We start from the raw sequence: 22,285 nt of genomic DNA, 5'->3' as shown, positions 1-22,285 counted from the left end.
ACTGCTCCTGGCTTTCACAGGCTCTGCAATTACTGCAGCTGATTCTGCAGTATTATCCCAGAAGCCTCTACCCCTGTGTTTTTTGTTTGTTTGTTTGTTTGTTTGTTATAATGAATGACACGTGTGAGGGTGCACATATACAAGAAACACCTTCAGTGTTATTCTGAGTGACCAGAAAAGTAGAGGCTCGTCATGTTCCCGCCAACTGAAAGCTGTTTTAAGAATAAGACAGGAAATAATTAGTGTGTTCTCTCTCTCTGTGTGTGTGTGTGTGTGTGTGTGTGTGTGTGTGTGTGTCCTGCAGAAACATCATTGTGTATTCCTGTAGTTCCCTCCTCACAGAAAAAAAAAGAAAAAAAAAAAAAAGGTTAGCCAGCTGGTTTTAATGCCCCTTGAATAGAATCGCACATCTGGACGCGCTCATTTGTCTCCGAGCCGGGGGTGTGCCGTCTCTGCACCCTGCTCCTCCCCCCCCCTCCCAGCAACGCGGCAGTGGTACGCTCCTCTCTGGATGCGTTCAGCTCATTGACCGGCGGACAATCCTCATCAGTACCACCAGAGCCCGGAGCTTCACACAGAACCGGCCCTTCATTCCTCTCCCCCCCCCACCCGCACACACACACACACACACACACACACACACACATACAGCGGAGCAGCAGCCTGCAGCCTGTCCGTCCCGTCATGAAACAGACTTTGAGCGAACTGATGAGGATGAGCAGGATATGCCGGATGGTATTTGCCACCTGTTTAGGATCCTTTATTCTGGTCATCTTTTATTTCCAAAGTATGTTCCAACCAGGTAGGACCCCTCTTCCTCTCCTCTCTCTCTCTCTCGAATGTGTGTGTGTGAAGCTATGTGTGTTTGATTGTGTGCGCGTTGATGTATGGCACGTTGTCTGGCCGCCTCCTGGCATGTTGACACATCGATTTGTTCAGACTGTACAGTAACGCGGCGGATGAATAATTGATACTTGTGCCGTGTGAACGCGTAAATCATCCAAGCAGGAGTGCGCCGCCTCCGATCAATCTTTTTCTGTGGCGCGATGGCCACACTACCGCGGAGTGATTGTCTTGTTGCGCTTTTTTACATTTTTTTTTTATTCTTCTTCTCGTCTTTTGTTTAAGCGGTCCCCCTTTTTTTCTGTGTGGAAGTAGAAAGGTTTGCGCTGTTTGGGTGCGATTGCAACCAGGCGCTGTTCGTTTCGCTTTATCCGCAAGCTGACAAAGTAGCAGGGAGATGGTAGGGGGAGGCTTTTTTTTTTTTTTTGTCTCCGGAAACGTGGCTTGGGCGATGGGAATCGGCGCACGGGCGTCTTGGCACAGTGGGCACCTGCGATCCCAGTTTGATCCACGTAGAGGTCTGGATCGAGAGCGAAGACCCGGCTTCACTGGCAAAAATCAATTTGGAGAAAAGGAAACCGTCTTGAGGGAGCGTTTAGGACCGGTGTCCTCTCTAATCTGTGCGCTCTGGAGACCTGTTAAATAATTTATCGCGCAATAAAAGAAAATCCTCTCCATGCCAGCGGGGGGCTTCCGGAGGGAGAATTTGCATCAAATTATGTTAATTTAGGAGTTTTTTTTGTTTTTTTGCACGTTGCTTTGCCAAATCTCCGTTATAATGAATCACCGCCCCTGGATTTATGTGGTGTCCGTGCGTCGTGCAGCAGCTTCTCCGCGCGCCAGAACCCATTCAGACGCGCAAAGGAATCGGACACGTAGAGCGAAACTTACTCACAGCAGACTACAACAGGTTTACTGTATATGGTAAGGGGAAAAAAAGAAAGGGGAAAAAAAGACTTTCCATGACAGAAAATGAATCATTCCTGAGAAGAATGATAATCCCATAATGCTGCTGTTGGAGACAGCGAATCTGCCAAGCTCAGCGGGTGAAATTCTCCATTATACTGAACGTTTGCAGCTTCTGAAAACTGCTCTTGTATTCACTGGTAAGGTGAACGGTCCAGTGACAGACAACTCACAGCACAGGACTGTGTTTCAGTCTGTAGGTGGTGATGATGGTGTGAAAGCAGAGGGAAGTGAAACCTTGTGGAGGAATCCCTGCTGCCTCTGAGATGGGGGCCGCTTAGATAGAGGAGGAAACACGAGATAGCCCACGCCAGAGAGTAGAAGCACACAGGAGCACCTTCCACGCCATCATTATTCCAAAGCCATCATGCTGTCACATCTCTGATCGGGGAGGCATTTTCCCTCCGGATCCACCGGCTCTGTGTGAGTCACCAGGGCTGCAGCTGGCAGCGGGCACAGCTGATATTTCCTCCAGAAGCAAAAAAAAAAATGACCATACACCACTTCAGGGAACATATCATAGTCAGTTAAATAGCTACTGTATGACTGTAATTGTATATGTTCTCTGTAAAAACTCAAGTGAATGACTGTATCAGTGTCTGGAAAGGATTCAGTGAAAGAGTGATAAAACCTTTCCCATGTCAGCAGCTGCTGAACAGATCAATAGTTGGACAACTTCTGTGTCATTGTTCTTGGCTTTAATTCCACACCCCACTGCAAAATCCCTCCTTCTCTCAGATTATGCAGGTTTACCTCTACCAAGGAGATTTTGTTTTCATTCAAGCCTGTTGGTTGGTTGGTTGGTTGGTTTGTCAGCAGGATTAGACAAAAACTACAGAACAGATTCCCACTAAACTTGGATGGAGGATGTGTCTCAGCCCAGAACAGGCCTCGTTCATTTCTGGTGTGGATCCAGATAACGGGACGGATCTGGGGTTTTTATTTTATTTTTTTCTCACTGTCATAAACATTCTGAGCCGGTTAATCTCTCAGGGAATCACGCGTGGATCTCAATGAGAAAAATCAGGTGTATTTACTTGGCTGGTGTTTATGAGTGAGTGCAAATTGATGGCAATCATATAGATCTAGTGATCTCAAGTTATGTTTAGGCAGTTACAGGCGTTTTAAAATTTAGAACAATGCGGGGCAGTCGACCCTGATATTGGATTAAGCTTGACGGAATTAAAGGGTTGGGCATTGGTGGAGGTATGTGCTCCTTTTAGTGCCATTCTGTTCTTTTCTTCTGGCTTTAAAAAGATCCATGAAGTAGAATGGATTCCCCTCGCCATAAAGTCGCCCACTTTATGTACATTTGACGAAGGTGACCAATTCAGAAATGAGCATTTAAGGTTGATATTACCCCAAATAATTGAATATTTCTGTGTTGTATGGGCTCTGCATGAAAAAGTCATTCACAGACATGTATTACATTTTAAACAAAGTATTCAGGACCCCAAAGAGAACATCAGGCTCAAGGAGTCCTTTCACCCAAATTGCAGAACTTTCACGATAGATACTCCAACACATGAACCAACCCTCTCCGCATTTAGTAAGGAACCCGACCACCACCTGAGAGGGCCCGTAGTTGGATATAATTTAGTTAAGAATGACAAAAATGTGTCCTGTAGCAGGAACATCGGACAGAGTGAGACCTCTCCTCCACTGTACATCATTAAATGAGCTTCCGGGCGTGGGAATTGATTGTAAAAGATTGAACCGAGACTCCATTAAACCCCTGTCAAGGACCCCTGGATCCTGGTTCCCTCGCAGTTGTGCCAGTCTCCACAGGCATTGCATCAGCTTCTGCCCAACACACACATAAACACACACACACACACACACACACACACACACACACACACACACACACACACACACACACAAGAAGGTCACAAAGTAGATGTTCTGTTGTGGTGATGACAAGGTGCTGCACACAGGATGCCCTGATTGAAGAGGGAGATGGCTAAAGCAGGGTGTTTGTGCAGGAGCAATGATCTGAGTTTAGATGCGGCACGTCGTGTGTGTTTATGCGTGATTACACATGTGAGAGGGGTAGTAAGTGTGTGCGTGCGTCAGTGTTGTGACTTCTTTCACGAGCCGTCTTCTTATCTCAGTCAACAATCTGTTTACCTTCTTTCTGAAATGACTTTATCGCCAATTTAATCTCTCTCTCTCCCTCTCTCTCTCTCACACACACACACACACACGGCAACGTCATGGTTGTCGATCTGATTATGTAGCCTACTATGCAAGCATCACCATGCTTCAGGCATGTTTAGCGGCACTGGGAAACCGGTCTGGCCTCCCAGTGTACACTGTCACCTCTCTTCCAGGACCCGCGGGGTTATGACCTCTTGTAAGGGGGGGAGGGGGGGGGGGGGGGCACTGCAGTATCACACTGTGGCCTCAACCAACACAGACACAAACGGAGCAAGGTTTGAAAACTCAAAGTAAATTCTAAACAGACTTGGATCTGATGCAAGTCAGCTTCACGACCGGAGAGAAACACCACATTTGGGTTGACTGAGAGTGTGAAAATACTTCTTTGTTTTTTTTTTTCAGGCTCTGCAATGAATTAATTTTTCACTTCTCATCTTCTCAACTCCCACTGCGACTCACAAGCTCCTCCATCTGCCGTGGACACTAGAGAAGGAACAGACCTGGAGCACAGTGTAGCCCGCAGCACTGCGTTCAGCAGCAGTTTGAGAGCACGCCAAATTAGGTTTAGTTTGGAGTACGCCGCCATTCTGAGTGGAAGCAGAAGGGAGCGTGGCAGCCGTGACAACATTATTCAAGCCCATTGTACTGCTCAGTGTCCAGCTGTTTGTCCCACGTGTGTTAAGGGAACATGCCAACTTGTTGATAAAAATAGTGCTGTCTGTCCACTTACTCCTGTTGGTATTTAGCTAAGAATCTGCTGCAATGTCAGAGATACCATATCCAGACTTATCCACCAAAGACTGGAAAATTTCTGGCCAAACCTCTCATCATGTAATAGTTACCAAGTGGCCCAAATCCCTCAAATTCAGTGGGAGTCCTTGAAGAGTTTAGCTCTAAATTGAAATTGAATATCCACCTTTTGGAAACACCGATTTGACAAAATGACTGCTGGCATCGTAGGAAAACTTGCATTAGAATATTACTCGAGTTATTTAAGACGCTCACTGACAGCAGACCTGTCTCCCCGCCTGAAATGTTGAGTCACTAATTTCAGGCAGCGAAAAAGCTATTTCCAAAATGAACGCGCAGGGCTTTTGAAAGGAAATACCCACCTAACAATGGAGCCTCAGTGCAGTGCACAGTGCTGCAGACACACACAGCGTAGGTCATTTTTGCCGAATAGAGGTTGTCACGCCTGTTGATATATTTCAGCCAAAAGGGCCGGCTGATTTAGTTTAGCCTCTGCTCGCTGATAGCCGTGAACGGGGAACCCGTGCCCTGTTCCAACTCCATCCTGTCTCCATGAATTCGCTCTGAGCCTGAGGTTGCTCAGCACCTGTGACGGATCCAGGTCCGCCTCATCAGTCTGAGTCTCTGCTGCTCCTTTTAAAGGCATTGTAGCTGCTGAGATCAGCTCGGCTAATGGGACAGTTTGCTCTGTGGGCTGCTTGTTTGGTTTCTTTGTGAAGTGCCTCTGGGATATTTTGGAACCTGTTTGTGTGTGCGTGCGTGTGTGTGTGCGTGTCTGTTGGTGTGTGCTGAGATGGCAGCTCTGTTCGCCCACTGTACGGTGTGCTTTTTTTTTTTTCCAGACTGTGAGTTGTAACCTGCTTGTGCACCCAGGCCTCAAAGTCACACGCTCACATTTCACATCTCCAACAAAGCCCTTGTGCCTCTGGAGCAGTTAGCTGCGCCCCCTGACAGACAGGAGTTACCTGATATGAAGTCCTGACATGGTTTTTTTTATTAGATTTTTTTCTACTCCTGTGTGTGTGTGTGTGTGTGTGTGTGTGTGTGTGTGTGTGTGCGTGTGTGAGAGAGAGAGAGAGAGACATTTCCATGACGATGGATGAGGAACAAAGCTACGGCGGTTTGAAGCAAGAAATGGGAAAGTCTTGGGAAAGAATGAAATAATACTGCCTGGAATTTCTATGGGTAACTCGAAATTCCTCACCTTCGTTGGTCTGTGGCCATAGTGCCAGCTGTAAATGATACTGTAGTGCAGGGAAGGAATGCTGAGTTGCCGGGGTCGGGGACCTCCAACATGGGACCCTGTTATCGCAGAGATGGGCTCCCACCCTCAAACCTTCCAATCAAAGTCTTCTTACGAACTACAACAAATATGAATGACTTTATTATCATTTTATAGTACATAGGGGTTGATGCAGCATTGAGACCTTTCCTGTCTCTTTTGGGTGGTGTCAGATTTTCCGTGACGGTCCAAAGGATGTGACTTTATGCACGTTCTTGAGTGCCTCGTCTCAGCGCCTCTCTCTGCTCCACTCACACAGAGCAACAGTAGCTGAAGCTAGCTGGGAGATGGAGTCTGCAAACGTAAGCTTTCAAGCGGCTTCCAGCAGAATGCTGAGGTTCTTCAGATTTCATTCAGTTAAATCATTTCACTTTCTTTCCATTCTTTCCCACGTCATAGTAGGCGGTAGTTATGCACCTTAATGCTGGCCACGACATGGAAGAAAAGAAAACTATGTTGTAAGCAGCCAGCCAGCTGCTATGGCAGTGTGTGGCTACTAACTGCTGCACAAAATCATCAGAGATGACTGACGTGACACTGCCGTTAACCAATAACAGCAAGCTAGCCATAAATATTGTGATAACATTGTTATCGTAAATCCTTAAGGTGACAATAATCGCATATTGGAAAATCTGATATAAAATCGTAATATAGCTTACTTTTATGGCTTTTCCTCGTTTTCTGAATCTATCAGACTGCTCTCCTTGTTCTAACACTTGCCTGTATCCACCTAGACATTCTATCCACATTACTGATGATTACTGATCAGAAATCTCATCATGCTAATATTTTGTGTTCCTATAGTCATTCCTACAACGTTGTTACAGAATTGAGATATCTGATTCATTAAGTGCTTTGGTGGAGTTATACTGTATGTTGTGTATAGCCTAAAAACAAAATATTGTTTTACGGCCACGTCGGCTAGTCTCAGTGTGGTAGAACTCTGAAAATGTCTATATTACAGTAAGTAATCAAAGGGTCATTCTCCTGTGCTGATGCGCTGATGTTCTCACACACCGAGGGGGTCACTAAGAAACGAGATGACCCAAAATAAGATACTGTGTGTAAAAGTGTCCATGCTCCCGAGTGTGTTTGCGCTCCCCCATCCGCTATCCTCAGCCATTGTCCTCTGGCCCAATGTGTGTGTATTGTGAGGGTGTATCCTGGATGTCCTGTTTGTGTGGTCTTGGTGTTAGTGTTGTTTTCCTGCCGAGCTCTGCTACTAAATCCCACATCAGACATCCCCAGCATCGCGGGGGAGGGTGGGGTGGGTGGCGATCCCCCTGTGTCCCGCCATAGCATCCCAGATCGGGCCAACACAGACAGTAAACCATTCCGTTTCCCAGGAATGCTTTGGATGGAGTAGCTTCAGAAACTTTTGCGAGTCACAGAGATACTTCCGCCGTCATTCAAGCGACAACTGCAGGCACAACAACTTTGATTTTCACCACATTTGCACAGGGTCTTCGCATTGTGTGGGCCATCTGTTCATCGTTTCAGTGCAATTCAAGGCTGGAATAGAGCAGCCTTGTAAAAGTCTAATAATCTGTGAAAAGACGCATTTGAAGCAGCTCCCAATACATTTTGCATCTTTCAAATGATTCTAGTGGAAGATTTTTGGGTTGTTTCTCCTTCGAGGGAAAATTGGCACACCTATGTGTTGCTTTCAGAGCATTCATCTACTTTTTAAGTGTAAGACTGGGGTCAGCCAGGTTAGAAAACTGGATAATTGATAATGTCAGGTGTGCATTTGTGAAGCATTAGCATTGAACCGCAACTTGTCATATTCTACCTTTTTGTGTACTGATTAAACCAAGTAATAGCTCTGTACTCGACACAGAGACATACAAAGGGAACTCTACTTATAACCACTGGGGAAAAGAAAGCCTACTTCTGAAAATATCAAGCAATTACAGTCTCTGTGAAATTATACATTTCAGTTCACCACGAGATCACATATTTTGTCCAGCTTCCACTTCCACGAAACAAACATGTGTAATGTGATCATGACACATTGAGATGTGTGATTCTAACTCATTAAAATGATTCAAATATTTAATTATTGTATACTTTAAAAGAACAGCTCACCCAAAAATGAAATTTTAGTCATTATTATTTCAACACGTACACAGCATAAACAATATTCTCTCTTTTTTTTTACTATAAGTTGAAATGTGCCACTTTACTTTGTGAGCTCAACTCATTTAGATTATCTGCTGCGGTCTCTCTAAAATGTAACCATCAGGGCAACAGGGCAGAATCTGGCTTTAGATCAGGTAATGTCTTCCCTTCTTCAGTCCCTTCCTGAATCTCTCTCTGAGTAACTCAGAGCAGACCGAGGGTGCTGCTCCGCTGTCTGGACTTTGGGTCAGGCAGCAGCCGGAGGCCGATACTGGTGACTCCTCATTCACAACACTGAGTTGATAACCATCTGCATCAGTGTCTGGACTTCATTAGCGAGGCGATGAAAGGGCTGCCACATGGACAGCGACATGAGCACGCAGACGCGCACTCACGTGCACGCCCCCCTCGGGACCTCGATTGAGACTTAAAGAAGTGTGTGAAAGAAGTTAGCCTGGACAGGAAAGATTTCCATAATTCTCTCACCTCCTGTGGGCACTTTAGTCTTCGCGAGTATAATTATAGAACACACACGCATACATACACACTGACTTTCACAACCATTAAGTCATTGACAGAAACAGGGAGATATTATGACTCAGAACAACAAACAGGCTTATTCTGAAAGGAAACAATGGACAGACACTGCATGCCCCTAAGAGTGTTTGAGTGTGTGTCTGTGTGTGTGCACGTGTGCCCATACAACCTATTCGCTTCCACCTTTGAATCCCTGTGTGTCATCAACAAGGGTCCCCTGCCTGAAGGTATTAACACACACTCTCACACAGACGTACACTCACCCCGTCCCTCTGAGCAGACACATGCCGGTAGAGTTGCACATGGGAAAATCATCATCACCCTGCCTTCTCCCCCGCCCCCCCCCTGAAAAAAACGCTGTCTGTCTGGAAAGCAGCCGTCTTCTGTGTCTGTGATCGTCCCTGAGCTGAGGCCAAGCTTTACGCGTCTCCGATTGTGACCAAGCAGCGACATAAAACTGTACAAGTGTGTGTCCTCATACTTGAAACACTAATGAGTGAGAGGTGCGGTGTGTTTCAGCTCAGACGTTTCCGTGACGGTCTCCCAGATGTTTCGGGGCTTTCTCTCGATCCCCGAGGATTACGTCCGTCTTCTCGCCACGAATCAGGGGTAGGGGACGTTAATGATAGGAAATGTCAGCGTCAGCACTGTTGTCCGTGCCTCAACATCTGCCCGCCACACACCATAAAAAGTGTCTCTGGTCGATCAGGTTGCTTAATGCGCGTTTTGATGCGTATCCATTCTCTTTGTGTTAAGTCCCTCTCCAGAAGACAAAGAGTGGATAGTGCCAAGGAATCCCCACCCAGGTCATATACTGTACAATCATGCAGTGACAGTTTTACATGATCTACAGTATCATGCTTTATTGTGATAGGGCTTGATTAGTAATCTGTGTGTGAGTGTGTGCAGGCTGGTTTGAAGCAGTAAACTGCAACATGGTTACCATCTGTCAGACTTCCATGTTCCACACTGACATCTGGCTTGTCTGTGGTTGTCTTTGTGTGTGTGTGTGTGTGTGTGTGTGCGTGTGCGTGTGCAGGGGAAAAGGGTGTCTGCTACTGGAAGGAAAAGGGCCAGTACTTAATGGAGTCTCCAGACAAAGTGAATACAGGTTTTTTTTTTTTGTTTGTCTCTTTTCAAAGCCGGCAGCTTCAGAGGCAGTGACAGAAATGCAAATATGAAGCGTTTCAGTGACTAGAAGTCGCACAATGAGAGTCAATAAACAGCACACTTCTGAGACATTTTGTATATTGTGGTATTTAACGGATTTTAGCAGTTTATGTGTGAACTACTGATGAGTCCTTTCTGTGCTCGCTAGCTGCTGTTGAGGAAACCATTTAACACTTTCCTGTTTGGTGACGGCTTCTGAGCAGAGCAGATGGAATTGTAAAAGATGTACTTGAAAGGCTAACATAAACTCAAGTCTCAAATGCGTTTGAAAGTTGATAGCGTTTCAGTATGATTGAAATTATGCGTTAAAGTAAAAACTGCTTAAGATGCTGATTGGTGTTCAACGCTGTTTTGGTGTCTTAGCTTTTATTGTAATGGTAAAGCAGGAGAAATTGTGAGAGAGAGGATAACAGAAGTTTATCTGATCTTGAAGCCTTTGTGACATTAAAGGGATATTGCGGTGTAAGTTTAATCCATGGTCTAACACACCGTGGCACAGAGTAAGACCCCCCCCTCAAGAGATCAAGTTTGCAGACCGCTAGTTTACGTAGTTTTAGCAACCTCAGAAATGACCGCACGATAACAATACATTGCAGTATACACCTCCAGCAAGAAACAGCCGTCAAAAAGCCACAAATAATGCTCAGAACATGCAAATAATTACAATATTACTGCTGCATTCTGTGTATGAAAACATGTACCGTACCTGTTTCGTGTTTGTCTTTGAAAAGTTAAGTCCTCACTAACATTTAGTAATCCAAGTGGAAGTTTTGCCACTGGCATCACTGGAAGGCGTGTGTGTGTGTGTGTGTGTGTGTGTGTGTGTGTGTTTGCGCACATTGGGTACTGACATGCTGATAAGTGTATAGTGCTAGTGGAATGGTTCCCTGTGGTCATTATGCACGGTTGCCCCTGTTTGTCTTCAGGCCCGGAGCAGCCGCTGCAGGCACAGATTGGTATGTGATCACAGTGCCGCTGCCGATAAATATTGATTTGGCGGTTGGGTTTTAGCCCCGAGCAGTGAGTCGAGAGTGCAAGCATTGCACGTTAGCCACATTAGGGCATTAATAACAGAAGAGCAGGCGAAGGCCGGGGGTGGGGGGGGCATTTTTAGACGGTGACAGAACTGCTTTCAGACCAGTTCATACAGTCCGTGTTTACCTCTGGAGTGCAAGGAGCCAATGGAGTGTGTGTTTGTGAGTGTGTGCTTGTGTGAATGCAGTATGTCTGAGCAGGCATGCAGTATGCCTAAAATAAGACTAATTTGCCTGCAGAGGATAAGACAACAAGTGTGCGTGTGACTGGAATCCCTGTCTATGTAAATGTCAACGTATTGATTTGGGGATTAAGGAAAGAAAGTGTTCATGGTGACAGTCAACTCAAAACAGTGTACGGGGTGTGTGAGCTAAAAGAAAAAGAAACGTGTGACAGTGTGTGTTTGGTGTCCTCAGCTGCCAGATGTACTGTAGACTGTGTGGCGTAAGAGAAGTGAATCATGGCTTTAATTAAGTGGAGGAGGGCTGAGCCGTGTCTCATTTAACGGCTGGCGAAGGAACATTTAAACTCGCCTGCTCTACACCAGCTACTGGGACACTTTACTGAACAACTGGGAGGGATTTTCCACTCTTCCTCCTCCTCCACCACCACCACCACCACCACCTCCTCCTCGTCTTCCTCCAGTCTCCCTCTGGATTTTGACTCATTCTTTTCACCAAAGAAAAGGAATAATCCACCCTCAGATACTCCTTAAACACTGCTAAATGTCACTGGTCTGTGGTGTTCTTGCCGTCCTCAGAGGGATTTTTTGATGAAGTGCCACAATTAACTTTCTCAGTGTACCTACTTTCTTGTTAAGTGCTGCACCTTGCACTCCTTCAGCTGGAGATTTGCTATATTGATCAAAGTGATTACATTTGCAACTGATCAAGTTTGAGCCCTTAAGTTGACCAATTTCAACCTAAAAGGTTATTTTACTAGTCCTGAGTATCACACAGCCTGTGAAATAACATTTCTAAGAGTAACATCTGGGGAAATCAGGCAAAATGTATTCTGCTTGCATTCATGTCTTATTTCTGTTACGCATTGGTATAGAGAATGTGTTTATGTCTCTTTCTTGATGGATTTCTCCCTGTGTGATTGTTAAAGACTGGCATTTGAACATGAGTGGCTGCCACCAAAACCTGACAACTGATGTCTCCATCTCCATTTTGCCAGCCACTCACAGGAACCAGAAGGCAAGGTGTATCAGTGAGGCTTTTCAGGCTCTTTGATTGGAAGCTATTTTCCACTCCCTTTGCTGCCTATATCAGTGTCTTGACAGGTTTGACTTCCACCACCATTTCTGCTGGGGAGAGTAAAAAGACTTTTTCTTCAAAATTGCTGTCATCACAGTTCAAATCTGTTGAGTTTAAGCCATTACGTACAGTTCTGCCCGATTAATTGTGCAGCCAAACACCATTTCCCCCACCACTCAAAACTCCCAAGCACTACCCGCATTTCTTCTTTGTCCTCCCCCTCTTAAATCTCTTCTTCCCAGTATCCTTCCATCTGGGCATGGTGTCGGGGGAATTTTACCAGCCAGGGTTATTCTGCCAGCGTGGCCAGTTTGGCCCGGGGAGCTGGTGGATGCTGCCACCGGACTTGCTGCAGACTTCACGGTGCGGTGTGGCATGGCAGCGCAGAGCCTGCTCAGCTGGCCGCTCCAACAGAGACTCAAAGACTCCTCTCATGTCCCTCCAAAGGGGTCAGGGCGGACATGTTGGCAGAGCTGAGCAAACAAAACTCTCCTCATCACTGACTCAGCAAGGAGAGGCATACACGTGCACGCACACACATTAGCCCCAACAAACGAAGATGGAGCTGTGGAGTGGTCCGACAAGGCAATCTTGCAGCACAAATGAGCCTATTCTCTCAGAAAGTTAGCTCGTCCCCTCGAGAGCGTACATGTGCTCGTGGTAATCTCCCTGTTTGTTGACTTAGGCTCGAAAGCTCGGTCATCAGCTCCCAGAGTGTTCAAAATAGAATTCGTCCAGAGGATCATGAATGTATGATACCCTCATTGGATTATGGAGACTGTGTTCTGAGGTGGTGCCTTACAAAAGGCTCTGTATCAAGACCAGGGAGCCTAAAGAGGAAGATTCATCCTCTGTGACTTTTTTTTATCCACAAATAATTTCATGGGAATTGAATCAGTAGTGCTTATGAGGAATCGGCCCTCTGCACCATCCACCGGTGGAATGCCTGATCTCCAATCTTTTTCCAATACCAGTACCAAATTTGTGTCTGTGTATTGCTCTGAACTGAGGTCTTGGCCAGAGAGATTGATGGATAGATGGAACAATGCTTCAACTGTGCCTGTAGGGTGGAAGACTGGACAATCTAACCAAACATGAGTCACTTCCATTCTGGTTGGCGATCTACTTTAGCTGCCTTTTAAGGAATCATTCACCATCTGACTGATCAGTTCTGTCCTCCTGTCAGCAGAGCACATTTTGTGTCTGCGCCCCTTCCCTATATTGTAGTCGGAAAGGTCCTAAGAGTTAATAAAATTGGTGGGAAAATGAAAATTAAACTAATACTTAATACAGGGGCATACTCCTGCAGTTTTCTTGTCTAACTTTGGTGAATCCTGACCCACAAATTTATACACGACAGGCCTATTTCAAACCAGCTATGACACAGCTGACCTCCGACATAATCCATAGTCCACAATGGCAGAAACTCTCATCTTAGTTTGGTCACACAAGCTGTGGGAGTGAGCAGATGTGATTCAGTCTACAGCTGCTTCCTCCTCGTGGCATTCAATTTTGATAGCCATTCGATGCTCAGTACCAAATGGTGTTGCACAAAGAGATGGCTGTATGAATGGACCTACCAGCAGTGCAAACAGGGTGAAAAAAAATGAACCCAACTGGAACCAAATACTCAGTGCCAATAAGTCTGATCAACAAATAATTTTCAACTTTCTGACACATTTTCCCATATGGACCTCTCTCTCTCTCTCTCTCTCTCTCTCTCTCTGTCTCTCCACACATCCTCAATCCCACCTCCCCTCCAAACCTCTGTGAATGTAGCATCTGTGATGCGGTGTCTGGCCAGGTCATGCCAGGACACACTGTTTCTAAACAGGGCCGGAGGGGAAAAAAAAAAAAAAAGGCAGGAAAAGAGGGATATGGGGAAAGAAATAGAAGGCTAGAAACAGAAGATGCGAAGGACGGCACAGGAAGTTTTGACAGCGGTGGAGAGAATGGAGGTCACGCAAGAGAGGATGCAGGGCTCCAAAAGACACAATAAGCAAAGGGACAGAAAAAAAACAAGATCTGTGAATAAGGGACAGTATTAAGTCGGAGCAGACATGTTGTTTTCTTTTCTTCGGACTGACTTTCAAGGCTTTAGTTAGTTCTTGGTGGAGATGATGAGAGCTTCTGTTGTATGTCCCTGATATTGTTAGCTCTGAGCACCTCAAAATTAGGGCCACATTTTCCCTAAACTGCTTCCTGTCATAAAGAGGATGTTGTTTTTCTTCCTTTTGCTCTGCTCAGCCTGTATTCTCTTTGACTTTTCTGAGCGCAGATAAACATGGTGGAAGTGATTACTCACTGGCTTTCACTCCTGCCATCTGCTATGTTAAGACACTAATTGCCAGAACAGATCAAAGATTCGCAAAGGTGTAAAATGTGTAAAAATGACTAATTTACTTTAAAGGAAGGAGATCCTCCTCTTCCGCGACAGCTCTCCTGCGTTTAGACCATGCTTTTTGTCATCTTTTTTGCTGATGAGCTGCAAAATTGCAGCCATGGCCAGAGCAACGTTTCTTTTTAAGTGCTTCTTTTTCTCCTTGGTGGCTTAGAGAATTAGTTTGACATTTTGAAAAATATACACGTTCACTTTCCTGCCCAGAGTTTGCTTAATATATAAAAACCACTTTGCATTGTGAATGCAGTTAGAGCCACGAGGTAGCTGAGTTTGGTATCCAGTGCTGTTTTTTCCGCTAGCACATTTGGCCGGGCCGAGTCGAACCGAGCTGTGCTGATTTGCTTTTCGGTTTCTAGTTTCACCGTGCAGAGATGAGCCGAGCCGCACCTCCGAACAGGCCCGCGATGACGTCTCTCGCGACTGCAGCCGACCTGTAACAAGCACCTGTCTCCCCCTCAAATCGATACTCAACCTATGCCTGTGCAGGAAACCTGAGCGAAAAATGTTTATCTCTTTGGGGAGATTATTGGGGAAGTGATTATGGGTGATACTTCCAATGCTACCTGATTTCTCCTCTTGTTCTGTAATGACAAAAATGATATATATTTGTGCTATGAAGCAGATTTCCCTTTAAAGTGTAGCTGGTTGAACTCACTGGATATGCATGCTGCGATTTACAGAGGCTGCCGGATGCGTTCGGTGTTCTCTAGCGATAGCCTCTCTTTGCAGTAATTACACTAATCTCTCTCTCCAAAATGAGTGTACTTATGTCTTGTTGACATGAAAATGCGACAGTACACGTAGCACCTTTGAACGACAAGTTGTTTGTGAGCCTGCTTACTGTACTGGACAGTCCGAGGCTCCAGCCAAACCGCATCCAGACAAGCATAGCAGAACGTCATAATGCCAGAGGGTTAATGACAGCCGTCTCTACCGTAGTCTGCCTCTCTGCTCTTCCCTTTCTTTCTACTTCGCCTCTGTCTCTCCACCGTCTGTGACATTTAAAATACCACCTCGGCATTCTGTATAAATGGTGCAAAAAATAGAACGGGGGCGATTGTTGTTCCGACTCTGAGCTGGCAGGGGTGGTAGCAACGGAGCCAAATCAACATCTGTGTAGAAGGAGTGAGCCGGCAGTATATGGGAATATAGAGGTGGGATGTGTTGAAAGTTAGCAGTTAAAGGGATATTCCGGCGTAAGTTAAATCCATGGTCTAACACACCATGACAACGAGTAAGACCCCACCTCGAGGGATCAAGTTTTCCGACCTCTAGCTTATGTAGTTTTAGCAACCTCAGAAAAGACCACATGATAACATTGCAGTATATGCCTTCAACCAAGGAACTGCCATCAGAAACCCACAAATAATGCTCAGAACAGCACTAAACTTCAGCAACAGTACAAATAGGGTCCCAGCACATAGCTCAAGGCATCAAACATCTGCTAGCTTAACCGGATTTCTACTGAAAAGACAACACAGCTCACCACTCTCCTGCAGCAGCTAGCTCGCTGTGGGGAAGCCCTGACGAGTCAATTCCCGAATGCAGTTAGAAACGCTCAATTCTGTTCTGTTCTGTTCCCTGTCAGCTCTTGATAATGACTGTTATAAACTGGTAGGCAAGACACGTGAACTTTGATGGAGTAATGGAGTAATAATCACACATTTTCATCCTTGAGCTGCGGAACTCTACTACACTCGTTAATCGACTCGTCAGGGCTTCCCCACAATGAGCTAGTTGCTGCAGGAGAGTGGCGAATTGTGTTGTTTTTTTCAGTAGAAATCCAGCAAAGCTAGCTGATGTTTGATGCCTCAAACCCTATTTGTACTGTTACTGAAGTTTGGTGCTGTTGCTGGAGCATTATTTGTGGCTATGAGTGGCTTTCTGATGGCAGTTTCTTGGTTGGACGCATAGACTGCAGTGTATTGCTATCGTAGGTCTTTTCTGAGGTTGCTAAAACTACATAAGCTAGCGGTCGGAAAACTTGATCTCTCGAGGGGGGGTCTTACTCTGTGTCACGGTGTGTTAGACCATGGATTAACTAAAACTAAAATAATTTGAACAGAAAAAGCCAGGAGCTCCTTACCCTGCAAGCAGAGGATGGGATGGGATCAAGTGCCATTTATACCAGGCACAGTGAGGCAGTATCGCCTATCCTCCATGCTTAACAGGCTATAGTTTAGCATGGCTTCACTATAGGAATTTGGCTTCTATGACCCTTCAGCACTTGCAGCAAATACTCTCCCTCTCAACCATAAATTGATATTTTGGATCACAGAGACTGCTGCATGATTATAGAGCATGAGTTGCTGCATTCATTCGCTGCATTCAGGCAGTTCAGCGTGTTGGCTCTCTCGATAAAATCAACACTACACCAGCCATTTTTACTGATGTTGACGCAGAATAGTAATACCATCTAAAATCTATCCTTTGAATGCTAAATAATCAGGCCCAGCAGTTACACTGGATTCCAATAGTGACTCAGAGTGAGAGATAAATTACTGGTAGAAGGCAATAAAATGACTATATAACCTGAAACCTGAAAAACAAGCTGCAGGAAGCTCAGCTGGAAGTGATATATTTAGTGTTTTATCAGTGATGCTGTCATGCAGAAGAGTGCAAGACAGAATGGGAAGGAAGTAAACCAGGCAGACGGGAAGTGTTCAGGATTTATAAGCTTTCGGGCAGGTGCAGGTTCCGTATTTGATGGTTAAGGTTCCAGGTTCAGGCACAGGTGCAGCCAAGGTTTCAGGCTGACACATGCTATAATGCAAGGCTGATAAGGGAAAGAAGAAACGGAGCAGGTCAGGTGATGACAAAAGGTGGGATAGGGGCTACTGCAGGGCCTGGGAACGAGGGGGAAAGTTCGAGAGCATCTGCTGAATGGATGGACACAAGGGGCCGGTGAAGTGAGTGTGGCTGAAGGTTTCTCTTTGTTAAAGAAGCCAAGATGACTCGAACATACTGAACAAATACAGATTATGTGGACTATGATGATCTTTTTTGGAAAGAGATGATACGGAAACAGTAGGGCTCCAGACCCCATATTGGACATTTAGAACTGAAACAAATTGTCAAGTAATTAATTAGTCAGTCAACAGCAAATCAACCAGCAAGGTGTTTTTAACATAGTTGAAGCACACATTTACTTATTTCATCTTCTCAAAATATGAGTTTGTGCTTTTCTTTTTTGTTTTCCATGTTAAAAAACTGAATACCTTGGGGTTTTAGACTGTCGCTCAGATCAGACAAAGGATTTCAATATGTTAACTTAAAGTGGAAACAGAGACAACTTCAGTCCAAATCCTAGCATTTCCATATGGTTTTATTGTTGCTGCAGCTGTTACGAAAGCGACTGGACCCCTCTCTGTTTTATGCAGAGTAGCAGCTACCAACAACACTGAGACGTATTCATTGATTTAGACTATAAAGGAGATATGAAAGCAGATAGAAATGGTGCCATGCTGACTGGATCGCCTTCATTTCCTGGGAGCATTCATGCCCAATGACAGACTAAATTGCATAGTGAAGGGAACCAATCGAAACACTGATGGCCCTATGATTCTATAACCATTACATTGTGCAGTCATCATTTACTTCGTAATGATTATGAGTTAAAGCAAAAAAACATGATTGTCAGTTTAAGTAAGTCAGTGTAACCTTTGTCTCAAGCCCAGGGAGTGGGTATTTGATACAAAATGAAATAGTCACTTAACAGTGATGTGAAGTACCCAGACTAATGTTTGAGTGGATGGAGAGGTATTTACCTATAGCTAATACATGGTCTGACATAAATGGTCAGACACTGGTATGAATTCATTAATCTGCACCATACTCCCCTCCCCTTCTTCGCCTCTGGCTTTTCCTTTTCTTTCTTCTCCACCTCTCTTTGATCCTGATCTTCTTCCCTCCCTTTTCTTCATCCTTGCCTCTCCTGTGGTCGGTCGTTTTGTAGCCCAGGTGCTTTCACCAGGCAGCCCAGGAGAACCTCAAAGTAATCTGTCACTCTCAGCCAGAGAAAGCCCATCTGTCCTCCTTGTGTGTGTGTGTGTGTGTGTGGGAGAATTGTATATGTACCCAAAGGTTATCCATCTGTGCGCTTCATGAGTCACCAGCGATGGTGATTAGGAGATATTTATGAAGGCTGGTTGGGCATCTGTTACCTGCTGATAGCAGGAGAGAAAGGCTGAGGGGAGCGTCAGGTAGAAAGAGGGAACAGAGAATGGTAGAGAGGTGACAGGAGGAGGAAAGAAATGCACAAAGCTTTCCACTTTCTGCTTACTACCAGCTTGCTTTTCAAGCGGGATGGGGTTGCCATGGTGATGTAGAGGGAGGGCTGCAATGGGAGCAAAGCGACATCCCGGTTGGCTGGGGTACGCCCAACGTGGTAGCGTAGCGTGGTGTGATTTCTGACAGTGAGAGTGTCTGGAAAAGCTTTGCTGGCATCTATTTTCACCTCACAGTTATTGTGTGGGTGTTTGAACACATCTATAATGTTAGGAGATAAATAAACTGTGGTAGATCGAATTAAAGAATGTCTGTATTTAAAAACCCTCATCATGTCAGCGCCTTTTACAGCCTTGTTTACTGCATCGCCAAGATGCATTTTTTGAGTTTATCCAGTGGGGTTTGAAAGGGTTTCATTAGCCCAAGCATATAGAATTTTCTCAACGCATAGAACAGCATGATCCTTCAATTGGGTTAAATATAAAGATGACCAAATTTGCAGTTTCCACATGGTATTGGTGATATAATAGCTAGAAAAATGAGGTTTGGATAAAAAACAAGGATGATACAAAAATGCGTCTATGCACAGCACTGTGTGTGTACGTGTATCTGTGCGTTATGAATTCTTTATTTACTTCAACTGCAGAGGACTACTTGTAAAAAGATGGTTTTATTATATATTTTCAAGTTTATTTCATGAAATTTTCTTAAGTTGTCTGCTCTTGTTTTAATTAGCTGTCTGCTCTAAATGAAAGCTCAACACTTCTTCCAAGTCTCCCATTTGCCTTATTGAATTCAGCACAATGTACATTTTCCACAGCACAAATTCCATAAATATAACAATGTGGCCATGCCAGAATCACTACTCTTTTTATCGAGAAATATAGATGTTTCTCACGACAGCTGCAATCTTTTGTTGCTGTCAGTACGATTCCCAGCAGTTGAAAAACCATGATCCCTCCCTTTTCTGGGATATTTTTTTTGGTGGGAAGCATCTGCAGGAAGGAGGGCAGGAAAGAAAATAAGTTTGATTGAGTGTGGCCTCAATTTGGTATTTTTCTTACTGCGTCTCACTCGGTTATGTGGAATGATGACTAAATAATTGCCATGTCCGTTGTCAGGATTTGGGAAACGTGTCTGTGGCAAAGCAACGTGTTCAACTTGTAGCCAAAGCGGTGTGTGCTAGACAGTTAGGCCTAGGCAGCAGGTTGCCCATGAAATTGAGCTCTATTCACCAACTGCAGTTAATCAGCCACACCACCATTGGGGTCAATGGTGGTGTGGCTGATTAACTGTAGCCCTGTGAAACCCGCTGCCCCTTCTGAGGGAGGAGAAATCATGGACTTCAAATTTCTGATTAGAAATAGATGACTAGTTGACTTCTATAACTGCTAGTCAGCACTGTAGGCAGCAGTTTCTGTTCTTATCGCATCACCTAAACAAGATGCTGTTGTTCATTGTCCTCCTGTGTTCAGACCTGAAGAAAAGCAAATTATTTGCATGACTATATTACAGACAAAGTCAATGATAAGATGTGATATGCGAGTTGAAATGCTTTCCTATTTCCATCAGATAAAGGGTAAGCGGCAGTTTTAGAAAAAACAGGGTTGCCATGGTATCGTTTGAAAAATCACCACAGCTGAAGACACCATATTGGAAGTGTTCAGTCACGTCTGTTTGCAAAATTGCAGAAGGTGGCTCATGACGAAGTATGTTCCTCTGACCACCCTTGTAAAGTGTGTTCTGAGGAGCAAGGGGGCCCTCCAAAAAAGAGGGGGCACAGGTCAAATTTGGGAATGGGACTGGGCCCTGACCAACACCAACCAATGCTGACTCAAGATAAAAATCACCTGAGGTTATTTATCAGATTTTACACAGCTCTCTCTGTTTTTTTTTCTCACATATGGTGGCACTCCCCAATACCTGGAAGCATACTGTATTTCGTTCAATTTCCATTTCAGAACCAGGTTGAAAAAGACTGGAATGTAAGGTATGTCTGCTCACTCTATTTCCCAACCCTGCATCTGTCATTGTCCACCTGTGTATTGTGTTTCTCCACCGATTCTTAATTGTGAGTACTTGAACACATGTTTGCTGTCTCTGTGCCACACCGAATTGATTTCCCACATATCCCCCTGCCAAGTCATGGCTGTGGTCAGCTGTGGATCTGACTAACAGATGAAGGAGACACTGAAGATGCCACTATGTTTCACCGCTCTGCGTCTTTCAGGGTCCAGCAGTTTACTGAATCATGCTCAGTTACTCACCCACACATACACACAGACACACACAGTCACACATGGGCACAAAGGGCTATAATTTCCCCTGCTGTCTATTTTAAGAGAGCTTGCAGTCCTCGAAAAAACACACACACTATAATTTAGCGGCACATAAGTGCAGAGTTGCAAGAGCACGCAGCATTAAAGATATCTGAGAGCACCGAGAGGGAAGGCCAGACAGACCGACAGACACACAGATGTGACTCAGTGCTTTTGTCCTTCATTTATCTCTCTCTCAGTCTCATGCTATGTTCTTGCAAATTAGCTATTTACATTTCCTCCAAGTTGCTCCATAAAAAAAAAAAAAAATCAGAAAATAACCCCGTCCGTGCTGTGATGGCTCAGTGCTCGCGTGGAGACAGGCACATTCGTCGCTGGTCTTGGCTGCCGTGCGGCAATAAACAAATGAAAACCGGAGCTGATGGCGTGTCTGATGATCTGTCTTCCTGTTTCTGTGTGGGCCTCGACCGGAAACAAAAGATTAAACAAAGGGGCAGAAACATGGCCCTTGGTTCGCACGTCTTCCTCCATGTTTTTTTTGCGTCTGTCGCTATGTGTGAGAGTGTGGCGCTGTGGAGGCACCACAGGAAAAAGAAGTGAGAATAGTAGCAGGCAGCTGTTGTGTTAAACTTGTGGGGCTGGGTGCTGATGAGTTTTTCAAGAAATTCTGTTATTCCTATTCCTGCCAAGAGTTAGATTAGAGGCCTCTATGCTAAATATGAAGCCAGAGCCAGTTCACTTAGTTCAACATGAAGATGGGAAGTAGGGGAAATGCTAACCTAACGTCAAAATGCTGCTAACATGTTTGAGAATCAGTAACAATATTCCAATATATACTGCATAAACACAGATAAAATTCCTCATTGAAAGTGACCATTCTGCCCGACAAAAAAAATAACAAAAACAAAATACACAGATATTGGCGTTATTCAGCCGATAGTCACACATTTTTATTTTGCTACGATCCCTCAAACACTTGCAACAAATATAGATCAGCATCTTTTTTTCTGCATTGTGTTCTTTAAAACCAAAATGTTTCCTTTTCGCCGATATTGAAAACCTAACACTGATACATCTGTGACCTGTCCAATATACGGTATATATCGCCGCAAAAACAGGTTTAAATGCTTACTTCACGTGGTTAGAGTTATCCACCTTGCTCTTCAGCCTTTTATGTGTGAAGGGCTGTGAAGCTGGAACCAACAAACAAACAAAGACACACAAGTTTAGATTAACACAAACACATCCATTTTGA

The 22,285-nt window shown here is 44.8% G+C and overlaps 1 protein-coding gene across 3 annotated transcripts in view; it reads left to right on the top strand.

The window, feature by feature from the left end:
* The first annotated feature begins 370 nt into the window (after positions 1–370).
* Positions 371–22,285, top strand: part of chst11 (carbohydrate (chondroitin 4) sulfotransferase 11) — an 84,390-nt gene continuing 62,475 nt past the window's right edge. Inside the window, exon 1 of one of the 3 annotated variants that reach the window (XM_037122340.1) lies at positions 371–787. In XM_037122340.1, coding sequence (XP_036978235.1) covers positions 685–787 — 103 coding nt within the window. In that variant the 5' untranslated portion in view covers positions 371–684. Of the gene's footprint in view, positions 803–1,632; positions 2,233–22,285 lie in introns of those variants that run through there. The other 2 variants (XM_037122339.1, XM_037122341.1) reach the window with 2 other exon arrangements.

This window comes from Acanthopagrus latus, chromosome 14 (genome assembly GCF_904848185.1).
Source record: "Acanthopagrus latus isolate v.2019 chromosome 14, fAcaLat1.1, whole genome shotgun sequence".
Classification (NCBI taxonomy): domain Eukaryota; kingdom Metazoa; phylum Chordata; class Actinopteri; order Spariformes; family Sparidae; genus Acanthopagrus; species Acanthopagrus latus.
Note: the sequence above shows the minus strand (reverse complement) of the source record. Positions and strands in the feature narration are given on the sequence as shown.